Source organism: Podarcis raffonei, chromosome Z (assembly GCF_027172205.1).
Source record: "Podarcis raffonei isolate rPodRaf1 chromosome Z, rPodRaf1.pri, whole genome shotgun sequence".
In the NCBI taxonomy this organism is placed as follows: Eukaryota; Metazoa; Chordata; class Lepidosauria; order Squamata; family Lacertidae; genus Podarcis; species Podarcis raffonei.
The window spans coordinates 42,023,431-42,047,473 of record NC_070621.1 but is presented as its reverse complement, the minus strand read 5'-3'; the positions used below and the strand labels follow the sequence as shown (position 1 = coordinate 42,047,473).

At 42.8% G+C, this 24,043-nt stretch overlaps 1 protein-coding gene across 2 annotated transcripts in view; it reads left to right on the top strand.

The window, feature by feature from the left end:
• Window positions 1–24,043, top strand: part of PASD1 (PAS domain containing repressor 1) — a 93,930-nt gene that overhangs the window by 61,397 nt on the left and 8,490 nt on the right. For both annotated transcript variants that reach the window (XM_053374065.1, XM_053374066.1), the window contains exons 6-15: window positions 512–632; window positions 2,136–2,249; window positions 4,420–4,538; window positions 6,567–6,649; window positions 12,838–12,944; window positions 15,835–15,982; window positions 17,799–17,880; window positions 20,747–20,870; window positions 21,297–21,406; window positions 22,719–22,817. In XM_053374065.1, the coding sequence (XP_053230040.1) occupies window positions 512–632; window positions 2,136–2,249; window positions 4,420–4,538; window positions 6,567–6,649; window positions 12,838–12,944; window positions 15,835–15,982; window positions 17,799–17,880; window positions 20,747–20,870; window positions 21,297–21,406; window positions 22,719–22,817 (1,107 nt within the window). The remainder of the gene's footprint in view (window positions 1–511; window positions 633–2,135; window positions 2,250–4,419; window positions 4,539–6,566; window positions 6,650–12,837; window positions 12,945–15,834; window positions 15,983–17,798; window positions 17,881–20,746; window positions 20,871–21,296; window positions 21,407–22,718; window positions 22,818–24,043) is intronic.

Genomic DNA, 24,043 nt, shown 5'->3' with positions numbered 1-24,043 from the left:
AAATTGTTGTGAGGATGATAGGAAAAAAAAATACAATATGGTTGTTGGCACACTATTAGGGTTAAAACCCTTTCCCTACATACTCACTACATATGCAAACAAGATTTATTGGCACAGAGGTTATAGCATCCCAAAACTGTTATTGTAGTAATTAATAATCATCCTCTGTCTTCTAAATCTTTTTTCAAAAGACTTGTGTGTACATGTCTGCCTCTGAACCAGCTCATGTGTGTGTATGTGTGTGCCCATCATCTTCATGCAGCATCATTGGATGGCTTGCATATGTGAACACACACCAGAGATCTAACAACACCAGCAAATCACTTATGTCACTTGATGTCAACATAAATCTGAATTCCTTACAACAGAAGCAGTTCCCATATTTGGCTGAGGGTCTTCAAGTTTTGAGTGACTATTCAGTGCTGTTTTTAAGTGTGAACCAGCCCTTTCATGTGTTGTGATCATTTAAACACACTGCCATCGAACATGACAAAGTGTTCTTTTGTATCAGTCAGATTTGGTGGACCAAAATATATTAAACTTTCTGCCTGAACGTGAACAGAGTGATGTGTACAAGCTGCTTTCTCCACACATGCTCATGACGAACGCTGTGGCGACAGATTTCCTGAATGGTAAGTAGCATTTTGTTTATTGTCTCTTTGATAGGAAAGAGAAGACCAGCACAGCAAGGGCGCATCCACAGCATAAATGTTAAGCACTGTGATACCACTTTAACAGCCAGCCTCTGAAATTCACAGGTCTCTGAATTTTGCAGTGCAGTTCTTGCAGTGCAAGAAAAGAATACAAAACTACAGAGATAATGGTGTAAAATTTGCATACAAATACACATAAGAGCAAAAACAACATGCAAAAACCCATTCTTTTAGGGAAATTTGCTTTGCAAAAATGCATACATTGGGCAAAATTTCCCAAAAACATATGTATGTTAGGATGAATGTATACTAAAATCCTGTTGAATTTTCATGATGACTATTTCTCTCTTTTTTAAAAAAAATCACAAATTGATGTGGAAATGTAAAGAACTGAATTTAAAGTGGGGAAAACGGAAAACTGAAATAAAATAAAATGGACAGATCATATCTGCATGTTCAGTAGCATTCATCTGCCATGAATTTGTCTAATCCTCTTTTAAAGCCACCCGGGTTTGTGGCCATCACTTCTTGTGTTACCATAGCCCCGTAAGTAGGACAGAACACTATGCAATGGCTTTAATTCTGCCAGGGCAATGTAAGAACCTCTATTAGGTTTTCCTATCCTTGCTGAAAGAACCGAATCTCTGTCCAGTGATTCTACAGACAGCTTAATTGTCATGTAAGTACTGATTAAGCTGGCAAAATAAGCCTTCACTGGGACTTAAGAGGCACACAGGGCTTCTTATATCTTGTGCCCTCTGCCCTATTTCAGCCTTGAAGAAGGTTGCATGATTGAATGATTCAGGTGCAGGGTTAATCTAGAAGTCTTATTTAATTACTGCAGCATGCTGTTATTAATGTGAATGTGCTTTGGACAAAGGTGTTAGAAAATGCAGACCAGTAGTTCTCAATATAACTTTTAGTCCTATGGCAATCAAAGGAAGAAGCTATACAGGCAAAATGATCAGATTTTAAACTTGTGGAGATGTGTCACTTAACCATGGTTTGTTTTTGTTGGCCATTATTAAGCATTGCATCCAATTGTCAGAAGTCAGAGTTCAGGATGGGCTCTAAACCTGAAGGCAAAAGCACGGTTGAAGTTTTTTCCATAGTGCAAAACATCTGAATAGAACAAACTAGTTGTAGTGATTGGAGGGCATCTGGGTTCTAGTTTGTACAGTGCCAAGCTACGTTAATTGCTGCTGTTGTTATTAATGCTAATAGGATATTTATTGTGTTTTATTTTTTTTACTTAAAACGTTTCTGCAATGCTCTTTGCTAAAATTGGTTCAAGAGCAGTTTACAGAATTAAAATTTGTTGCAAAGAAGTGGCTTTTTCTTGCCATAGAGTGCTGTCATTTTGTGCCCATGTCATTACATTTCTTCTAAAACATTTTATTTTGGGGTCAGATATCCAGAGTTTTCTGAAGGGATGAGGTTACTACTGAAATTTTAAAAACATTTTTTCTCTCTCTCTTTCAGCTGAAAAACAGATAGAATTTTGTTGTCATTTAGCCCGAGGAAATTTAGATCCAAATGAACCCATTACATATGAATATGTGAAATTTGTAGTGGAATTTAAATATTTTACTAATGGTAAGCCATTGTATTATCACTTTGTATTATCACTGTCCCTCTCCCCCCTGCCCATATGCTCATATAGTTGCCTTAAACCTGTTGAACTTCTAAAGTTTCTGGTGCTGACAGTATGTTAATTGAGATTATTTTTTTTTAGTGCATGTGGGGGTCATCATTTTTTGCATTGTGGAATAAAGCCAGGGCATGGCATTACAGTGGACATCCAGTTATGGACTTCACAAAATCTTTCCCCACTTTCCTTCTGTTTTCTACCAGATCATTTTAGGTCTTCCAAATGTTTTTATTGTTATTGAGCATTTATGATGGTTTGTGCTCATGATGATGGTATCAATACTGTTTGCACCTTTAGAGGTTTCCCAGTGGACCTACCGCTTCATTCGCAATCAGTTTATGCTTCATAGTTTCCTGCTGAAATCTTTTAACATTCTGTATTACTGATGTTCTAGTTTATTGCCCCCAACTTGTGTTGCACTGAATGAATGAACTTTATTACGGTCACAGACCAGGATAAAAAAACCAACAACATATAAATAAAATAGCAGTTAGGATTTTTTTTTAACTGATAAATGTTGGAGCAAATAAGAACAAAGAAACAAGCATAGGATAAAACATCTGAATAAAATACAAGATTAAACACGGATAATGGATGGATAAAAACTGATAATTAAAACAGATAAGAACTAAAAACAAATAAAAACATGCAGTTAAAACAACTGTAAGAGTGCAAGAACTAAAAGACTCGCAGTTAAAACAACTATAAGAGTCTGCAGAGTAGAAGCCTCTGAAATAGATGACACTCACAGCATTAGAAACTGATGTGTAAATATGGTTAAAACAGACAATTAAAACAATGTACAACAATAAACTATCCCAGGGGGTTGACTCAGAGTCACCCATGGAACCGAGTTTGGGGATTTTCATGCCGGACTATTTTGAGTTGGGCGATGGTCTGCGCCTACAGATTTGTACACAGAATCTGGCGACCATCCAGGTCGTCTTCTGATCTTTGCCTAACAGCAAAAGGTCAAATTTTTGCTTTTGTGGGAGGTTGTGCTGCACTGTGTAAGGCAAGAGTTCCCTTCCAGACGGTAATAATTTTAATGGAGTAATAATGGAGTAATTTTGGAAAAGCATTTCAAAACAACTAATAAAGCAGAATGATGTGTGGAGAATCCAAAGTAAATTAGCTACTAATGCTCTATGATTGCATCAGGGACATACAGCCCTTGCCCCTGCCCCAAAGAATCCAGTCAGGGTGAGGGGAGGTCCCTATTTTAGTACTGAATAGAGTTGTTTTCTTTTCCCTGTCCAAGGTCTTCGTGACCTTTTTGCAGCTCCGTTTCACAATCTTTTCCAGTATAACAATGCTACGCCAACATTTCTGAAATAATCTCTCAAATAAAAGAAGTCTTGTTATGCTGGGTGTTCATAAAGAAGAAAGTTTAGCTGGCTTGGTTTTATTGGCACTGGGTGAATATTGAGGGGGATGACAACCAAAAGTAGACAAGAAAGTTTTGGAAATGCTGTATTACTTAAGAACCTAACATGAGCCCCAGTGAATAACATCAAAGGTGCAAATAGTTGAGCGTTCTGTTCTCACAGTGGCCAACCAGATGTTTGGCACCCTTCTGTCTTGAGAGACAATGGAGTGTGCCTCCCAGGGTGAAGTCAAATGACTGCTTTAGCAGAATCAAAGTAGACCTCTCTGGGGCGCAAGCCTGGCCAGCAGTGTGCATGGAGGTCTTGGGCTGCCCAGACAACAAGACCCCCCTCTCGACCTCGCTGATGGAAAGCAGAGCAAGGTGTTTGGCACCACCTGGGCTGCTGGAGTTGCTGGAAGGAGGCGTACAAGTTGCCGTCTTAGGGACTTCACTCTGGATTTGTGTAGGGTTTACTCCTTAGCCTTTTCTTCTCCCAAAGATGTCCCGCAAGGCAGCGAAGCTATAGGGTCAGAGTTTTCCATATCTTCTGCCTTCCCCATGTGCCCCACTGTAGTCTATGGGAAGCCCAACAGCACTCCCCTCAGCTCTGATTCCTAGCACCCCCTGTCTGACAGTGGAGGTGGAACATAGCAATCATGGCTAGCCTTACGCTCCATGAATTTGTCTTATCCAAACAACAATGAATACTCAGCTTCTGAATGATCGTTTTGTGCTTTTGCTTTCAGTGCCTACATCTTCTTACAATGGCTTTGAGTCTGCCATCGCGCGAGCGTTCCGATCGGCCAACGAAGAGCAGGTCTGCCTAGTAGCAACAGTTCGTCTCGTCACTCCACAGTTCTTGAAGGTATGCAGTCTCTCTGATTAGTGCAGTGTTGTCATAAACCAGGGTAGGGAACTGTTTTCAACCCCGGGGCTGGGGTGGGGGGCTGCATTTCTTTCCTGAGCCACGTAGTGGTGGGCAGGGCCAATGGGAAAAGTGGGTTGGGGCAACAAATGTGAGTTATACCTTCGCATTTTTAGGCTGGTTTCTTCCCACAGTTGCACACTCCTCTCTGCCCTCCATGCAGGCAAAGCAGTAGGCACTATTCCAGCCAGGCAAAGTCACTCAAGGTGTGAATCAGGGGAAGTGAGCAGCATAGCCAGGGGAGGCTTCTGAGGGCCTGACAGGGAGCCCCAGAGGGCCACATTGGCCTGCTGGAGCCTGAGGACCTCCACCACTGTCTTAAAGGGGCAGGCTCAGTGGGTGAGAGGGGCAGAAGAAGAGAGCTTCTAATGAGTTTTACAAGATCAGCATCTGTTTGTTAATTTTATTTAAGCTATTTGTATACTGCTTAATTACCAAGGCTCCTAACCCAGCGTACGTAAAAAAATTACTGAAACATCTCAAAAGTCATATGAGAAGCTGTGGAACTCTGCCGCTTCAGAACGCACATGTATTTTTCATATAACAATTGGCAAAAACCAAACTTCCCCTGATATCCTGGTTTTCCACATGAGCAGGAAGGTTTTGCTTTTTTTTTTTTTTTAGTATGGGGCAGTACTCCAGAAGTGGTACCATCCCAGAATGACTCTTACATATGACTTTTTATGAATGCATAGTCCAGTTATAAGCCCAAAGAAGGTACTTAACACTTGAAGCCAATTCTCACAAGCAGCAGATCAGCAAAACCATTAGCACTTCTGGACTTGCATGACTGAATGCTCATCTATATAAACAGGCACACAAGCAAAATCCCCTATACATAGAAAACATACATGTAAACGAGAAGAGCTCTATCCTAGCCATCTGCCTGATCTGCTAGTTTTCTTGGGGGGGGGATTATTGAACCCCATTTCATATGAGCCACACCTGTAGCCTGAAGTGGAATAGTCCAGATACCAGTTTAATCACCTTATCTGCTGAAAGTTGGTTTTGACTGTAGAATCATGGGAACTTGACTGTTTTTTCATACATCATGGATTCAATCCCCACACTAGAAACTGGGGCTTAGTTATAAAAAAATATAAAATTGCTCAGTGCAAGGCCTGCTATGTAACTGAGGCCCTTCTTCCCAGGAGTATCAGACATGCCCTTCTGTCTTCTGTCAGCTAGAGTTCACTCATAGGGCCATGCTATTCGCTTCCTTAGCTATATACAGCAGCCTGGTATTTAGGCTCAAGCCTGGTAGCAAGAGGTGAGAAGGAATTCCATGCAGGTAGGGGAGAGAGAGAGAGAGAGAGAGAGAGAGAGAGAGAGAGAGAGAGAGCGCACTCCTTCCCCCCTAAATGGCCAGCACAGGAATACAGCAGACTGTTGCAGAGCAGACATAGTTCTCCATCCCTTGCTCATCTGGCTAGTAAAGGTTTTGGCAGGCTAGTGGAATTTGTAGGCTTATTTGCAAGGCTGTAGGTAAGGGCCAACACATGGCTACACAGTGAATCTATATGCGGGATTTCTAATTCTGGTGCAGAAGCATCAGGTTGCATGATGTTTGTGACAGAATAGCCATGTCCTTTGCCAAGTGAGTCTGCAAACCTTCTCCATTATCATGTTCACTTGAGATTTCTCATCCTTGTTGTTCAGCAGCTTTGGGCCAATAGGTTGTAATGCTCTCTCTTGACACTGACTCATTTAACAACCTTGGCTAAGTTAATGCAGCCTTTTGGTCTGCACCCATAGAAAAATAAAATAAGCAAGGAACGTAGAGGAATGTAGTTGGGAGCAATTTTCATCAGGTTTTTTTCAAAGGCCTGCAAACCCAGCAGCCTCATTCACCATATGGCCCATGTGTTTGTCAGAAAGACGTATTTGTTTTCCAAGAGCTGCATTTATAAAAGGGGTGGGGGGAGGAAAGAGGAGGAAAAAACCTTGTCCTACCATCTGTTTCTGCAGGAACTTTGCAATGTGGAAGAACCGTGTGAAGAATTCACATCGAGGCACAGCCTGGAATGGAAATTTTTGTTTTTAGACCACAGGTGAGATGGATATGTTTGTTTTAAATTAATGCATTTTTAAGGGGAGGGGAGAAACCACGTCAAGGTGGAAGTGGGGGGGGGGGAAGAGTTGGAGAAGACAAACTCATCTTAATTCCTAACCAGGATTTGGATTCATAGTCGAATTAAGTAAATTTGAGAGCATTAAAATTGACACATTGGGTCAAATGTTTATTAGTTCAGCATTCTCTCCTTTCACAACATCTGCTATTGATTCCCCAAGTTATAATACTCAGATGTTAAGAGTTGGTTCCAAAGATTCCCTTTTTATAATAGAAGGGCTTCCGTAACCCAAGGAATGTATTTTGTCGCAGAGTATGGAGGTTGCATTTGTGACTACCATTGCTCACAGCCTAGCAGACACAGAGCTATGCTTCATATGCTTATCTTAGCATTTTAAAAACACTGTGTGAATGTGTGCATGACCTTTGCAGCATCTTATGGCCATGAGTTCCATAGGTAAAATTGCACGCTCGGTAAATAATTGCTCCCGTTTCTGTAAAGTAAACAATGACCAAGTTTGGCAGAAAGGTCTGAAGGGGGGGGTGGGGCTTCTTGAACACATTTAACTAAACACACTTAGAAATTTCCATGCACTTGTGATCTCTGACTTTTCAGGATTTGTGCCTAATGCACAAAGGCCTGAGAGAAGCCCTGTGCATGCAGTAGAAATATGCCTCCTTGCTCCTCTACAAATGTTTAATGCTTGTGTATTCTGTCAAAGCATTTGAAGACAACTCTGATTAAGATTTCACCTTGTGGTTTATATGCACAACCTGTTGTTTGACTAATGAATGTGCCTTTGGGGTGAAGCCAGACCATTGGAGAGTTACAGCACCTACTGTAGACCAATATGGGCGAGACATGTTTTGTTGCAGCTGCGGCACATGAATTGCACAACCATCATTCTACAATATGTGGGAAAGCAAGGGTAGTTACCACTCACGGCTGCACTTGTACTTCACACCCACTAAACCATGGTTTAACGAGACATGTCGGAGCAGGAAAAGAGAAAATGAGAGTCTTGAGAGTGCATAGTTCTGCCTCCCACACAGCCAGAAGTAGAACATGGGTTTTGGCTTCTGTTTAAAACAAGCTTAAGAAACCATGTTTTGAAGTTAGCTTCTGTTGAAGCTGTCCAGGGTTTGTTACTAACTGCATCCCGTCTCTGTGCAAAACAAGCCAAGGGAAAATGAGAAAAACCTGCTAAAATCTTCCTCTTGACCACATGGGAGGAGGAGAGTGGAGAAGCTGACTGACTATACTTCAAATCAGATCCTTAGCTAATGAAATTGATGTGGTATGAAACTGGGCCAGAATTTTTTTATATTCTTATTAAAAAGATCTAGTCGATTTATAGACCTCTTAGTATGTTTTTCTATTAAAAGGTCAAATCTGCCAAGACAATACAAGCAATTAATTTGCAATAAAGTAGTAAACCAGACACAGGCAGCCTTAAATAATTTACATGGAAAGGGGAGAATTACAAAGACAAGATATGGATTGTATACAGTGCTCTGAGGAGGGGGAGTATTATGGGAAGCTGTGTTACTATTTTAAACAAAAAAAGTCACAGGAAATCCTACCTTGAGGCAGTGGTGTGAAACCACTCATATACAGTGGTACCTCAGGTTACATACGCTTCAGGTTACAGACTCTGCTAACCCGGAAATAGTGCTTCAGGTTAAGAACTTTGCTTCAGGATGAGAACAGAAATCGTGCGGCGTGGCAGCAGCAGGAGGCCCCATTAGCTAAAGTGGTGCTTCAGGTTAAGAACAGTTTCAGGTTAAGAACAGACCCCCAGAACGAATTAAGTTCTTAACCCGAGGTACCTCTGTACTCAGCCTCTCCCGGTTGGATGCATATTATTCATGCTGTCTAGGCATGACTATCCTAGCTTTCAGAATCCACAGGAAAAAGTCGTGTATATTTCAAAGTACAGTTGTACCTTGGAAGTCGAACAGAATCCGTTCCAGAAGTCCGTTCAACTTCCAAAACATTCGGAAATAGGATTGCCATATTTCAAAAAATGAAAATCTAGACACAAAAGTTGTTGAGCTTTTTAAGGAAATTCAGCAAAATAATAGCTTCCTGGGCATTTCAGCGATTTCCAACACTGCTTCCAACTGCTATATTCCGCTTATGTCCAGGAAATTCCGGATATATACCAAACCTGATCCTCCAGACTAGAAGATACTGACAAAGGGCTGTGGCTCTTTAAAGCTCACTTTGAAGCCATAGTTTCCAGTTCTTGTGCAATGGGAAGTTATGGTTCACTGTGGTTCCTGGTTTGTTTTGATACTCATGTGAAGGGAGGAGCAAAGTGTCAGCAAAGGAACTGCATGCAGGCGTACAGCCTGACTTATAAAGCTAGATTTGGTCGGGTGAACGTGCGTTTTGTGTGGGATGGGGCAGGTTAATACTGTGTCTTTGCAGACTTGTGTACGTGTGTGCCTGGATGTGCAATATCCTCCTTTTGCTGTTTTATTTGCATTACTTGTCCTTATTCTCCATTTTCCCAATAGTACAATAGGACACTGCAATTTCTGTGTTACTTATTCTTGCATTTCATACCATGCTGAGTCACCAGTTTCCTATTCGGAAATCCTAAGAAGAATGTCCAAATTCCAAGCAGCACAGGAAGTTACAAGCAATGAATAACCTAAAAATGAGGGGGTATGCTTTTCAGCTTGTACTGCTAATACGCCAACTCATTAGCAGATCACAGCTAGGTAACTGTTAATACTTTTGTTATTACTTGAAGGATCTGTTCTCCTTCAACAGTACAGACAGTTCTGAAATCACTTTACGATCTCTCCACAGCATTTTCTGGCAATTTGTTAACAACATGGCCCTTGTATTTATAAGTGCTGGACCAAAAAGAAAGTTTGACTTTTGCAGCGAATTAGGGGATTTTTTTTTGGGGGGGGGGAAAGATTTTTAGTGAGGTAAAAGAAATGCTACAAAATTTGGGAACCTGATAATATTAGCTAAACAAAGTGTAATCAAAGACACTTGTAATTCGTGATCCTATGCATGCGTACTCAGAAGCCTCTCTTAGTTTTCCTAGGACTGCAGCCTTGATAAACTTCTCTATGGGAAATAATTGGCTTTGCATCAGAGCAACTTTCTGCAACCTGGTGCCTTCCTGGTTTTTTAGACTACAGCTATGTACACACCCCACCATTCAAAGCTTTATGACTGAGTGGGGGTTTGAGCCCACATCTCCCAGGTTTTAATCCAACGCAAACCACTATAACACAGTGCCTCTTTATGCAAAGATGCATAGGATTGCATGGTTAGTGAGATAGTCCCTCAGGCAAATATGGAAGCACTCAGTAGTTTTGCTCTGGTGTTCCATAAACATCTATCGATATGCATTCCATTGCCAACATAATCTAGTCCTGCTAGATTAGTGAAGCCCAAAATCAGGATGGAGACAAGCAACTAATACTCATTGAGGTTGAGGTCATGCTGCCTCTCAACCTGAATATTCTATTTAGTCAACCTATGCATGTATTCCGGTAGTGAACTTATTGTCCCAAGAGTGGATCCCTTCTGTAGCCGAAACAGCACCATGCACGCACAAGGGAGCCCCAAGACTTTCAGAAGTACAAATAAAAAGTTTAAGGGCCCTAATGGAGGGAAATCTTAACATCAGCCCAGTGAGGACTGACCATGCTAAATAGCCATGGAATGCCTAGCTGAATGCTGAAGATGGGAAAGTAAGGCAGGTGAAATGGAACAACCTGGAAAAGGGCATGGATGGCTGGAAACCTGAGCAGGAACAGTTTATACTGCAATGTTTTGTTCAGATTTTGCTTGTCAATGTCTAGCAGCTACTGATAGACCTTTCTTTCCTGTGTGAAGCTCTGTTTCACACATACAATAGGATGGCTCACATGTTGTGAGCCACAATTTCCATCATTCCTCACAATTGGCCATGCTGGGAAAATCTGGAGGGCCACTGGTTAGGCAGTCCTGTTATTCAAAGACAACCCACTCAGCCAATCGTAGGTCTCCAATGAGCATATCTGTGTGAAATCTTTGAAAATATTAGGCATAAACCTAAGAAACACACATAATATGCCTTCATATTTCTTGTACCATTTTTGCAGGGGAGGGGAGTATTCACTTTGGGTTGATTCCTTGTTGCCCCAATACGTAGCACATTTTGCAACGCACCCCCCCCCCAGCTGAATTCAATCTCGCTGGTTTTTATAACCTATTTGTAGGTTGCTTTGTGACACTTGCCTTTCCTCTTGCAAAAAGCATACTGAGAGTGACTAAAAGGAAGGAAGATGTTATTCTGTTATGCAATAAAAAGCCTCCAGCTTGTTCTTGTGAATGCCGTAATTTCTAAGAGCATTAACTATTTCCTCAGTGCATACACACACATCTCTACCATGAATTGTTTGCCCAAAATTGTGCAGAATTTGCTGTCAACTGTTCCTTCTGAGAGCCGACACAAGCTCTTTGTTGAAAGAGTGTTTGCAGTCCTGTGCATGTTTTTACTTACCTGGGAGTGCAAAGCAAGACTCAGGTTTTAGTAAACAAGTTTCGGCTTGTGCTGAAAGGCAGGACTGAGGGCATGAATGTGTAGATTGCCAAATTATGCCTTATATAGAAGGGAAGGATATGTTGTTCTGCTTGTGACTTACTTATATATTGGCCTGTTCTTAGGTGTAATCAGAACAATTATGCAGGAATCATTGTATACATTTTGTCACACAGCTGTTCGAAGATTATTCTCTGACAGTAGGAGACTTGGCTTAATGAAAAGCTTTCCCCAGTGGTGGTGGCTGTGCTCACAGACAAGATTGCTGTGTTTTGTTGAGACTGGGGTTGGTGGGGGAAGTGGAGAAACAACCCAGGCTACTAGTCTAGTATGCCCTTAACAGCAGGTTGATTTGATAGGTGGTCATAGATGAAGCTTCTCCAGGCAGGGACAAATCCACGGCTAAAGCTCCACTAGCGCTGGTTCGATCCCCATATGGGCCAACTGCATATTCCTGCATATGCAGGGGGTTGGACTAGATGACCCTCAGGGTCCCTTCCAACTCTACAATTACAAGATTCTATGAACAGCCAGGGCTTCTGGGAATTGTAGTCCAACAGCATTTGGAGGGCCATAGGACCCCCACTGCTGTGTTAAAAGGTGATTGTTAGATTAATTGATGGAGGGAACCTCTATCAATGGCTGCCAGCCACGATGACTGTAAGGGACATTTAAATTCAGAGACAGTAATAATTAATTTAATTTATTAAAATGAAACTTAAAAATTAAAAGATGGTTAAAAACAAATATCACCTGTTATCATGATTTACCCTTACTTTGCACGGTTTCTTCCATATTATTATTATTATTATTATTATTATTATTATTATTATTATTATTAAAAAACAACTTCACATAAATTGTTCCTTCTCTGCTTTTCATGGGGGATGGGTGCACGAGGAGCTAGGGAGGAAACGGAAGCCTCAGACTTCTGACCACAGCAAATCCCCTGGTTTTGGCCATGTTCTTTCAAGACTATGTGCTCATAATGGGTAGAAATATGATTCTTTGTTTAAACAAAAGGGTTGGGAGTCTTAGGAAGCAGCTTCTATAATCATGGCATGTACACACAGCACTAACCGTAGCGCACAAATTGTTTGGTTCCCTATCTGGGAACCCTGAGCGTCTGTCAACTTATAAAACCTCCCAGGCATTTGGTAACGAATGACTCACTTCCCTCTCCCCATTTGCTGCTTAAATCCCAAGAAGTGAGTAAACTCCTTAACGACATACGTAGGAAGCTGACTTAACATCGGCTCAGGCCATTGGCCCATTTAGACTAGTAGGGTGAGTTCTGATTGGCTCTCTCAAGGCTTAAGGCGGGTTACTTTTAACAACAATAATTATTTACATTGCCATTCATCCTCTTAAGCAATCTCTCTTTAGCGCTAGCTAAGATATGGTGCAATCCTATGCTGTCTATCCAGGAGTAAGCTCCATTGAATTCAGTAGGACTTGTTTCCAAGCATATTGCAGATAAGATTGCAACCAACACATCTTTCTTGCAAGACAAGATAAAATAATTTCAGGATAATGCTTCCCCCCCCCCTCACTAAAGAGCTCTCAAAACGGCAAACTTTGTACTCACAGCTTTCCTCCCCTCTTGTTCCAGGGCCCCACCTATTATAGGTTATTTACCCTTTGAGGTGCTTGGGACTTCAGGTTACGACTATTACCATGCAGACGACCTGGAACTTCTTGCTCGGTGCCACGAACACTGTAAGTGTCTCTGTTCACTACATGCAATGGACGGTCAGATGTGTGTATTTTAATTGCATTTCTTGTTCTCCCTCTCCACCCTAAGCTTAGGACACCAGTGCAAATCACTGCAGCCATACAAAACCCATTTGTGATGGGAAACTTAACTGTAAAATGATGTCAACCCAGAGCCAAATTAGACTGGACATTAAACCTATTTTTGCATTTAGCATGCAGGGTTGTTTGGCTGTTGTTGTTTTTTAAAATGCAGATTGTATTAGCTTGGGAGTACCGATAATGAATGGAATTAGAACAGGCATAAAGGGAATTTACTTTGCTGTGATCCCAAGGAAAATGCCTTATTTGAAGTTAGTATCTTCACTGGGAGGAAATATCCCTCCCCTGCTGCCATTCGGTTTTTCTGGAATTGGGAGAAAACCCCTCACTGACTCAAACATAAATAGCAGTTTCAAAGGACGGATGGAAATCCATATCATTATCAGCCTAAACCCCCAGATGGAGCTGCTATTATAATCGTAATGGGTTTATTTGTTTTAAAATTGCCTCTTCTGTTGTAACCTTCCCTGGGACCTTACGGTGAGGCGTGTGTACGAAATTGTGAGAGGCAGGAAAGAAATCATGTTTTAAAAAAAGAAAGAAAATGAAAACACACAAACAAATTAATATTTGCATTTTTAAAAGCGTTCATGCTAAAAGCAAAGATGTATTTAATGTCAAATCTAGTTTGGGACTCAGCCTTCTTATGTTACCTCTCTACCACCTGTGCTTTCGAAGCTGTTTCAGAGGACTAAATTGAAGAGACATAGCCTTTGTTATTAATACCTTACTTTGCTCAGTGGTTTACAAGGCACATGCTCCTTTATATATATATATATTCATACTTAGTCTGATTTCTCTTGGATCTTGTAATGATGGACCAAAAAAGCCGCACCAAGCCATGGCAGCATTTGGTTTCCACATGAAAACTCCAGCAGGCCAATAGATGTATTTTTGCTGCAGGGAGAAAAATTAAACTGATCTCTGCCGCAGTGCTCACCCTAACTCCTGGCAGTGTCTGGATTGCATGACCTGTTACAGAGTGTGCTGGATGTTCTCGTTAACCAGATTAAGAGGCGTACTTAACTCCCTGCCAAGTTTTGTTGTTCGTTTCTCTTTTAGGTCTCCTCAGGCCTTCACAGACCCTGGCTGTCTCTCCGTAACTGCAGAGGTTCTAGGCTGCTTGCTAATACTTTGGGGTGGAGTGGCTGATTCCCCCCCCCATTAGTGCTGCTACCATGCCTCTAACAGCAGCCCAATGCATGTAAATTTAACAGGTGGAACTAGATGCCACCCAAACCCCAGGATGCCAGACTTTTGTCTATGCCAAGCTGCTATTAACATATAAGAGGAGAGCCTGTAGGGAAAAGGGGCAGCTCTCACTTTGGGGTTGAAGCTGGAGGAGATAAAAATATATGAACATCTTTCATTTTGTTACTTGTCATTGTCAGGAAGCTTTTTGATATGTTTGTTTGTTTTGATCAGGGTGTGGGGTAATTGCAGCATTTAGGAGCTTCAGATTTCTGCTGCTTGTCCCAGGGTTCTTCGCTTTGCCAGTGTATTGGGGAATTGTTTCCTCAAGTGCAAATCCCTACAGTGCTAACACAGGATTCTTCCTGATCAACTCTATGTAGAGTTGCCTGGTTGCAACACAAAGATTCGTGCTGAAGCTTTAGAATTACAGTGGTGCCTCGGGTTACGGATGCTTCAGGTTACAGACGCTTCAGGTTCCAGACTCTGCTAACCCAGAAATAGTACCTCAGGTTAAGAACTTTGCTTCAGGATGAGAACAGAAATCATGTGGTCGCAGCGGGAGGCCCCATTAGCTGAAGTGGTACCTCAGGTTAAAAACAGTTTCAGGTTAAGAATGGACCTCCGGAATGAATTAAGTACGTAACCAGAGGTACCACTGTACTAATTAATTAGGACTGCTAGAGTGAGTTGGACCCCTATCGTTTCAAGGAAGGGTAACCTATGGCTCTCCATGTGTGTTGGATTCCAACTCCCATCAGCGTTACCAATGATCACAAGTGATGGGACTTGGAATCCCCAACCCTGCCCGGCAGTAAAAGGGGAAAAAGAGTATACAACACAGAGACAATAGAATGTTGCAGCGCTCAGGGAAGAAGCACCAAACAGCTATTTGTTTTTAAGGTTCTTGAGATGTCATACTTCCCTTGTTTTTTCAAAAAAAAACCACAAACAAGCATACCCCACACTTGATTTTTCTTGAAACCTTGGAATTATTTGAGCTTGGTATGGAAGGACAGAGCAACTTGCCAGTGTGCAGTCTAGCAACTGTGCTCCTGTCTTTCAGCTGGTGTGGGAGGTGAGGGGGGGGGCAGGCCTGTTTACAATTTTCGAAGTGCGAAAGCTGTGAACATTTTGAATTAGCAGCTATGCTTTTGCTTTTCAGATCAAATTTCTGCCTCTTTCCATTTTCCAGCTCTGAAAATAGACAGAGGTGTACTTAGATGGTTTGAAAAGGAGGCAGTGAATTTCTGACAGCAACAGCCCGCCCCTGCCCCCCGCTGAAAAACAAGCTTAAAAGTCAGAGTGCAAAAGCAGCCCCAGATATGGCAGGGCAGGGATAGAAGTGGAGCCAGGAGATATTTGAATGTACTGGGGGGGGGGTCAGAATCGCATCTGACACATTCAAACTCTTTTAGACAGGCCTTTTATTCACTCTATATGAATTTTGGCCCTTACAATGGATGTTATTTTGGCATGCACAGAGATTATGCACAGCTTTTTATGCACATGCCCGGAAGAGCATTAATGTTTCTCTAGATCAAAGATTACAAAAAGCCTAATACGTTGGTGATGTTAACTAAGTGGTTGTTTTCATATGCAGTGATGCAGTTTGGAAAAGGCAAGTCCTGCTACTACAGGTTCTTAACCAAAGGCCAGCAGTGGATATGGTTACAAACACAGTACTACGTCACTTATCATCAGTGGAACTCCAAGCCTGAGTTTATCGTGTGCACCCACACGGTTGTTAGGTAAGAAACGGCACACAATTTCTGCTGCCATTTATCTGCGCCTTCAGCTATGTCTGCTCAAATATTTGGCTATGTGTATTGGCTCGATAAGGCACTCCGTTATATAAAATGATTAGGGTTGGGAAGTGGGGGAGAATGTCACTGTATTTTTATTACTCTTTTATTTTTGGCAGCCGAGAGAGAAGCCTAGAAACAGTATCAGCTGCCAATTTTACTCTGTTCTAGAGGGTCCCCTCTCCCAAGCAATTTAATGGGTAAATGAGAAAAACTGATAACAGGCAGCAGCACAATTAGCGACTTTTAAAGCAAATGGTTCTTTAGAATAAAATCATTTCTCCCTGTCTGTCATCGTATTATATATTAATGATGGCTGTATTCAAATGCAAAGGTAGAATGTGATTTAGTGTTGTGCTGCTTGAAGAGTTATAAGGAGTTATAAATGTAATAAACATTATGACAATGAACGGCAGCAGCTCATATACTCTCCTCCTCATGAGTGAGGGGGAGATCAGAAGCTTTTGCTTCCAGTTTAGGCTAGTCACAATTTATTCTGATGCCTGAAGCCATGCAGACTGTGGTTAGGCTTAGATGTGATAAGTGGAAACAAACTGGCTTCAACCATAGTTTACAAAGCAAGCTCCCCTGCCCCGTAACCATTGTTAAGATTCAGTATAGTTTAGGATTTAGACACAATCTATAATGGAAGTGGAAGCTTCTGTTCTCTTCCTCATGACTTCACCAGAATGAGAAACTGTGTAAGTCCAGTGCTTGCCACAGCACAAATTGGCTATGGTAAACCATGGTTTAGCGTTAATGTGCAAACTGGGGCAATAATTGGCAGCCCAGCTCTCCAACTGTAGTTTTCAAATTGTGTTTGAGCCTATGTTCAGGAACACCTAACAGGGAACCCACCTAACCCATCTCCCACTTCCCTTCTGCTACCAAACTATGATGTTGTTACAGCAGGCATTTGATGGGTTTTGGGCAGATTTTGCCTGATCTCCCTTTGCTCTTACACTAGCTTTTATAGCATTGGTTTTTCAGACATGTTTTATAATTGCAGATTGTTTTAAGCCACTCTGAGCACTGTTCTTACAGTGAATGGGTGGGATATATAAAATATATATATAAAATGGGATATATACAGGTCTCTTAAAGCCCTGTAAGTCACTCCGTTTAAAGATTTTAGATTACCTAAGAGAGCCGCTGCCAGTCAAACTGCTGGGCTTGATGGACCATTGATCTGACTTCTTATGAGACAGCTGTCACGTGGTCCCATTGCTCTGATCCAAAGTCAGTGTTCACCATAGGAAAGTACTGTGCTAGTGGTGAAACTGGGTGGAATCATTAATGGCTTACAAGCTTCTGCAAAAGGCAACTTTGCCTACCTCTTCGTCTGATCTTCTGCTGAAATGTATAGTCACTGAGGGTGATGGGTGAGTTTTGGTGACAATCCTATATGACGAACTGAGTGTGCACTCTAGAACATCATTTCCGAACCTGGTACCCTCTAGATATTATGGACTACAGTTCCCATCATAGTTTCTTGCATCCCCAGTGGTCAGGGATAATGAGAATTGTAGCCAGCAACATCTGGAGTGCCACAGATTCATGACAACCACTCCTGCTGTGTGGATCCATTCAGCCTTTATGACCAGATCTTGAGTGTGTCATTGCATTCCAAGATATGGTTGGCATCATGCAAGAGGGCTGTCTCTGAGGTGGTGCCCCAACTGTGGAAACCCTAACCCAACTTCTCTATTCTTTTCCTTTCCTATGCGATATATACATATATATCACACACACACATATATAGTTATGCTGAGGTTCGAGCTGAAAGAAGAAGAGATCTTGGCCTTGAAGAGTCATCCATTGAACTAGCATCTTCATCTTTGAAGGTATTGTGTGCTGGGATGAGCAAGTAAGAACTGTTAGAAATGTGTTTTTGCTCTTGGTGGCAAGATGGCATTTTGGGGACATGAGAACCATCATCAGCATCAACATCATTAGTTCCTCCAGGTGTTACTGGACTCCATCGCTCCCACCCAGTCAAGGATGCTGGGAGTTGTAGAATAGCAACTTCTGGAGGGTGCCAGGCTTCCCATCTTGGCAGCAGCTCTTCCAGGTTTTGTTAGGATGCAATTAGTCTTTTTCTAAGCTTCCCCCTCCCCTCCCCTCCCCCTCCCCCCAAATATTTTGATATATGATGCCAGGGATTGAAGCAGGATAGGAATGGCCTAAAAAGTTACATTTGGAACTTTTTTTGGGGGGGACGACATTTGGGTGAGGGACTAAGGTGGGGAGAAAACTCTGGATTCCAAAGTTGGGTGAGCAGGGGTGGGCATTCATGTGCACCGGGGTGTGTGTGTGTTACACATGGCAGTGGTTACAGGTAAAAGCTGGTCTACGGAGGAAGCCAGATTCCACTGATTTAAGTAGCTTCAAAAGGGAGGGGAGATTTGAAAGTCTACCTGACAGCTCCCGGAGTCTGTTACTGATAAAAGTTGGCAGTTACTTTCATAGGTTGAGCCTTTTTATCAGAGTCATTTGATAATTAGAGCTCCTACTCACACAGCAGAGACTCAGTGGAGACTTGACCAGGTGCCATCATCTCCCGGAAGTCTGTTTAATACTATTTTTAAAAAAAACAGAAGAAGAAGGAAACTTTCTCCCCTCCCTCACCCACATGAATGTTGCTGATTCTCCTACTCCTACTGTTGAAAAGAAAGATTTGTCGAAGGTCGGACGGGGACCTTAGTGCCGGGAATGGCACAGGAAAAGCCCCTCTGGGTCAGATCCATGCCCCACCCAGCCTAGCATCCTGTTCTCTCGGTGGCCAGCCACATTCCTGGAGGAAACCCACAAACAGGACCTGTTTTCTGCCTCTGAGCTACGGATAGCATATAATGTGTACAGTCCCATGCTACCCATATGTGGAATGAGATGACTGGAGGCCAGTTGGCAGCGTTTCCAGAAGCTACATCTGTAGGACTTTTATGCTGAATCACCTGTTCTAACCAGACAAAGATTGGAAGCGAAGGAATGATTTATTGATCTGTTTTCTCTCTGGATTGCTGCTGTGTTTTTAAAGGCTAGGCAGAATGCTGTCCAGAGGGTGGGCAGAGCTGTGGTCATGACAACAGTTTCCATTGCCTTTTTTTTTAAAAGAAATCAATCGAGCATCGTCATAGCCTGCCCAGTTAATAGGGTCAACTCAGTTAACATTTTAAAAATAAACCTCACCAGGATTTTCATAATGAGATGCCGAAGCAGCATCAGAAATAAAATCCAGTGAAATGGATCCACGCATTCAACTACCAAGTTGTCAGGTGATGTGCTTGCATGTTCGAATTGGCTCTGTGGCTGCCTCTTTGCCATATCATCACAGAGGCATACATTAGGATAGGGGGACCTTCATAGTCTTGGCAGTTCCTGCGCTGCGTCACACAGCTGACCCGCAGAATTCACACTGCCGGCTGGCACCATCACTAGTCTCTGTGTGATCAGGATCATTATTCTTTTATTCTGTTTTGTTCAGTGGTTAAACACAGACACCACCCACTCTAGTGTTGTCTACAGAACCCCTCAAAGTTGTACTTTTGTTGTGGAGAACAGCCTTAATGTTTTGTGCTTGCGAAGTAATTGCATTTCCCCAAGGTAATGGAATCAATATTGTGTTTGCTACGTAGGAGGTTGTTGGATGTGATTGTACGGGCAACATGATGTTCGAATCCTATACATTAACTTAAATGGAGGGCTAACTAGAATTGGCCTAAATACAGCGAGGCCATTTTGCTGCTACGTCTGATGGGAGCTACCAATTAAGGGGCTAATGAAGCTCACGAAGGATATTGCCAGTAAACTGACTGATTCCTTTTTCACCTTCCATACTCATTCCACTCTCCGTAATATGAGTCCTCAGCAACCCTACTTTTCTAGTTGGCCTCCCTAATTTGTCCATTTATTCATTAATTCTGCATATACTGTTGAAAGCCTGTGACATGTTGAGAGAAAGTGGGCAGAAGGGAGCTAATTATAAAAGAGTGTTTCTATTTTTATGCACGACTCTGTCGTCATACGTCAGTGATGGGTAAAGGCGATAGGGGAGCAGAAGGACAGAAAAGCCACAATGTTGTACCATGGAAAATGCACCTGGTGCTTGGCAACAGACAGCCTTTCCACCTACTTCCCATAGCAGTGATATGAACCAGTTCACCTGCATATAGCAGGTTTCTATTCTTGCAGATATACTGCATTGCCATGGATTCACAGAGAGCTTTGTTGCTTTACCATTGGGGTTATGTTTCCGAGAGATGCCTATGTGTCAAGTAAAACATCAGTAGATAAACCCAGGGCACTCCCCCCCCCGCCAGAACTCACTGCAGCTTAGTTCCGGCAGCTCTCAGGTGCACACCATTGCCATTATAAGAGAACTCTTTAATTTCCTAGAAAAATAGCACTTAGATAAACCTAAGACAGGAGTGAGGAACCTGTGGCCCTCCAGATGTTGTTAGATTCCCAACTCCCATCACCGCTACCCAGCATGGCAGAGGTCGGGAATGATGGGAGTTGTAGCCAGGAGACACACTTGGGAGAAGGTGGAAAGAGGAATTGAAAAATCATTTGCTCCAAAGAGGGCTATCTACCTCCGTGTTGGAAGAGCAGAGCTTTGCTGCTTTTGCTGTTGTTGTTTGTTAAGCGTGTGCTGATCTCCGCTGCTAACGATACAATGCTTTTTTTTTGCCTGGGCTTGCCTCTTTCCAGAGTCACGGTAGCTACATTGATATCCGGCAATGTGTAACCAACCAAGAAGCCAGCCGGGAAAGGGTGTCGGTGTCATCTCATAGCTCTCGGCGATCTTCTCACACAGCGCTCTCGGACTCTGCATGTAGGTATCACGTAGGACAGCTGTGATACCAAGGGGTGGTTGTGGTTCTAATGCAGCTGTCCAGTGTTCAAGAGCAGCATTGGAGTCAGCCCATCCTTCTCTGATTCTGTTTGCCACTCTCCATCCTCTATAAAAGGACGGAGGCTGGCAATTGGGTCTGGAGCAGATGGGTCAGGAGCCTTGGGTTAATCCAGTTGTTTCTCCCAACCACTTCAGAGTATCCCTTGGCAGCATGAAAGCTTTGTGCCTTGGGCTCATTTGCACGTCCGCTCTCCCCCTGCTAGGTTGGGAGCAGAGACACTGGCAACAGCTCTCCCCCATGTTTCCTGCCTACTCTGGATTGAGAGGCTAATTTCTTAGTTCCTCGGGAAGGGGTTTTCGGATGCTGCCTTCCATGCATCCTTGAAAGATGCTTCTTTTTTTCAGCCACGTCATCTGTACGGCACACGGATGCCAGCACCCCTACTAGGCAGTCGTTACCGATGGGCCAGTCGGACAAAGCACCTCTAAGACTTGCCTCAAGTAGCAGCACACAGGTAAGGAAGCAGCAGCAGCATTGCTCCCGAGAAAGGAAGCCAGGGAGGGGATTCACCCAAAGAACAAGAGTGCAGATCTTTAGAACACGAGGAGGAAAGCATCAATGTTTCCAAAACTTCTAATCTGAATTGGTACAGTGTTTCTGAGCAGTCGGCTACAGTACCTATCCTGGCATTCAGGTAGTTAGTGGGCAGGTTACCTACAGGTTATCCAGAGAGTGAGGGGGAAATGACCTAGATCCCAGGAGTTGGGATTGCTCAATCAGTAGTACACAAGACTCTTAGGGCTGGGGGTTTGAGCCCCACTCTGGTCAAAATATTCCTGCATTGCAGGGGGTTGGACTAGATGACTCTCGCGGTCCCATCCAGCTCTTCTGTTATTCTATGATTCTAGTCTGAATATGTGCCTTTAACAAGCAGCTTGATATTCAGAAATCAGCATTTCTGGCAGAGTTAAAGCAGGCATTATTGCCTGTAGAATAAGCTGCTGTTGAAAGCACATGAGGAGAGAGAGAGAGAGAGAGAGAGGCTGGTAAGAAATAATAATAATAACTGTCAAGTATTGGCTACAGGGCTAGTGGTCAGCTGACCTGCAGAAGTCTCTCACACAGGTAGGTTTTGGGAGTTTTAAGGGCTATATAAAGGGACTGAAAGGGGGGGGTTCATAGGAACATTGGGGATTGCCTTATGCTGAGTGAGTGAGTAAATAAAGATAAAAAATGAAAAATAGCACCAGTTGGTCAATCTGTCTCTGGCTGGCAGTAGCTCTCTTGGGGTTTCTTCAAGCTGTACCGCAAGATGCTGGAGATCAAGCTTGGGACAGATGTTATACCACTAAGCTGCAGCCACCACAAGTTCTGTAATGAATACTGGCCTGGGCTGGGTGCAGAAGTTTAGTCAACACTTTTAACAGGTTAGGAAGGAGATGGGGCAGGGCAGATGCTGGGCATCTATTCTAAGGTCTTTTGCTTATCAGATGCCAAGTAAGAAGGGAATCTTTTGCTTAGTTCTCAACTAACATAGTGAAGCTGTGGACTGAACAATTGTCAATTGCAGGTTTCTGCTTCCATAATTGAATGTTGCTCCATAAAACAATTTCCCTGTGTATAGAGGCCTAGGATTGAAACTTCTTCCTGACATGCTGACTCTACTTTTGCATGGAGGACTGCCCAGTCATGCGCCTCTTTATTGCCTTAGTAAGAGCTAGAGCTTTGATTAACAAGGAAATACGGTGGCAAATGTTGTGGCTAGATAATCATATTCATCCTTGCACTGGGTGCATTATGATCCCCTATTTCCCCCCCTCCTGCAGGGTATTATAACTCCTCAGACGCCCACTGAACATCTCGCTGAACATCTCGCACAGCACCATATGGCACAGACGACTGTCCCGGCCCAGCAAGCGGTTATGGTATGTTGGGATGGGGGAGAAACTCTGCAATTTGGTTTGCAATTTAATGCAAGCCTACCTAATTCACACTTTGCAGAACAATGTGCTAACTGAAATACAGCTATCCTTTGCAGTTCATATTTTCTCCAACAAATGCGTGCAAAAATAAGCTGGGTCTTTGGGAGTTCTTTGTAGGTGTTTCCAGTCAGCACCCACTTTTAGATGAACTAGGTCTTCACCTGCCCCACACAGTGTCATGTAGGAGGACTTAAGTTCCCTTCAGAGTGTCAGTATTTTGTAAGAGGGGTTCAAGTGCATACCGAAACTTCAGGTTTGCCCACCTGAAGTGGATTAAAGGGGGTCTGCTTGCCTAGTGTTACACGTCCACTTTTTAATATACAGTGGTACCTCGGGTTAAGTACTTAATTCGTTCCGGAGGTCTGTTCTTAACCTGAAACTGTTCTTAACCTGAAGCACCACTTTAGCTAATGGGGCCTCCTGCTGCCGCTGCGCCGCCTGAGCCCGATTTCTGTTCTCATCCTGAAGCAAAGTTCTTAACCCGAGGTACTATTTCTGGGTTAGCAGAGTCTGTAACCTGAAGCGTATGTAACCTGAAGCGTATGTAACCCGAGGTACCACTGTATATAAAAAGAAATGCACTGCAAAGCATAGCTTGGATGAATGATTGACAGGAAGGCATGTTACACCATACAAGTGATTCGGGATGAATGCTTGTTGTCATTTAACTTCCCCACAAGCATGCTCAACCTCTGCATGAGGCTTGTGCAAGTAAATGAAGATGAATGCACAATAAATAGATGATCTGCAAGAGATCATATTGTCCTTTCTACATATGAATGTACAGCTTACTATCTGAAACAGTTCCCAAGCATTCCCCCCCCCCCCAACATACGGCTAAGGTTAGCTTGACATATATTCTTTAAACACCAGTCAATTTGCATGTATCTCCATTCATCTCCTCACAACAGTCCCATTTTCCTTCTGATCTATAATTTGCTCTCCTTATATCTTAGCCCCCTGCTGTTGTTAGGTTTGCATTGCTTAAAATAAAACAAAAATGCAATAAAAGTGTACTTAAAAAGAAACAAAACACCATCAACCCAGCAATACCAGGTGAGCCCCATAGGCTACTGGAGGGCTGCAGTGATCATGGTGTGATAGAGATTGCTTAATCCTGCCTGCTGCAGACAGAAGATTCTGACCTTGACATATTTTTGCATTTGATT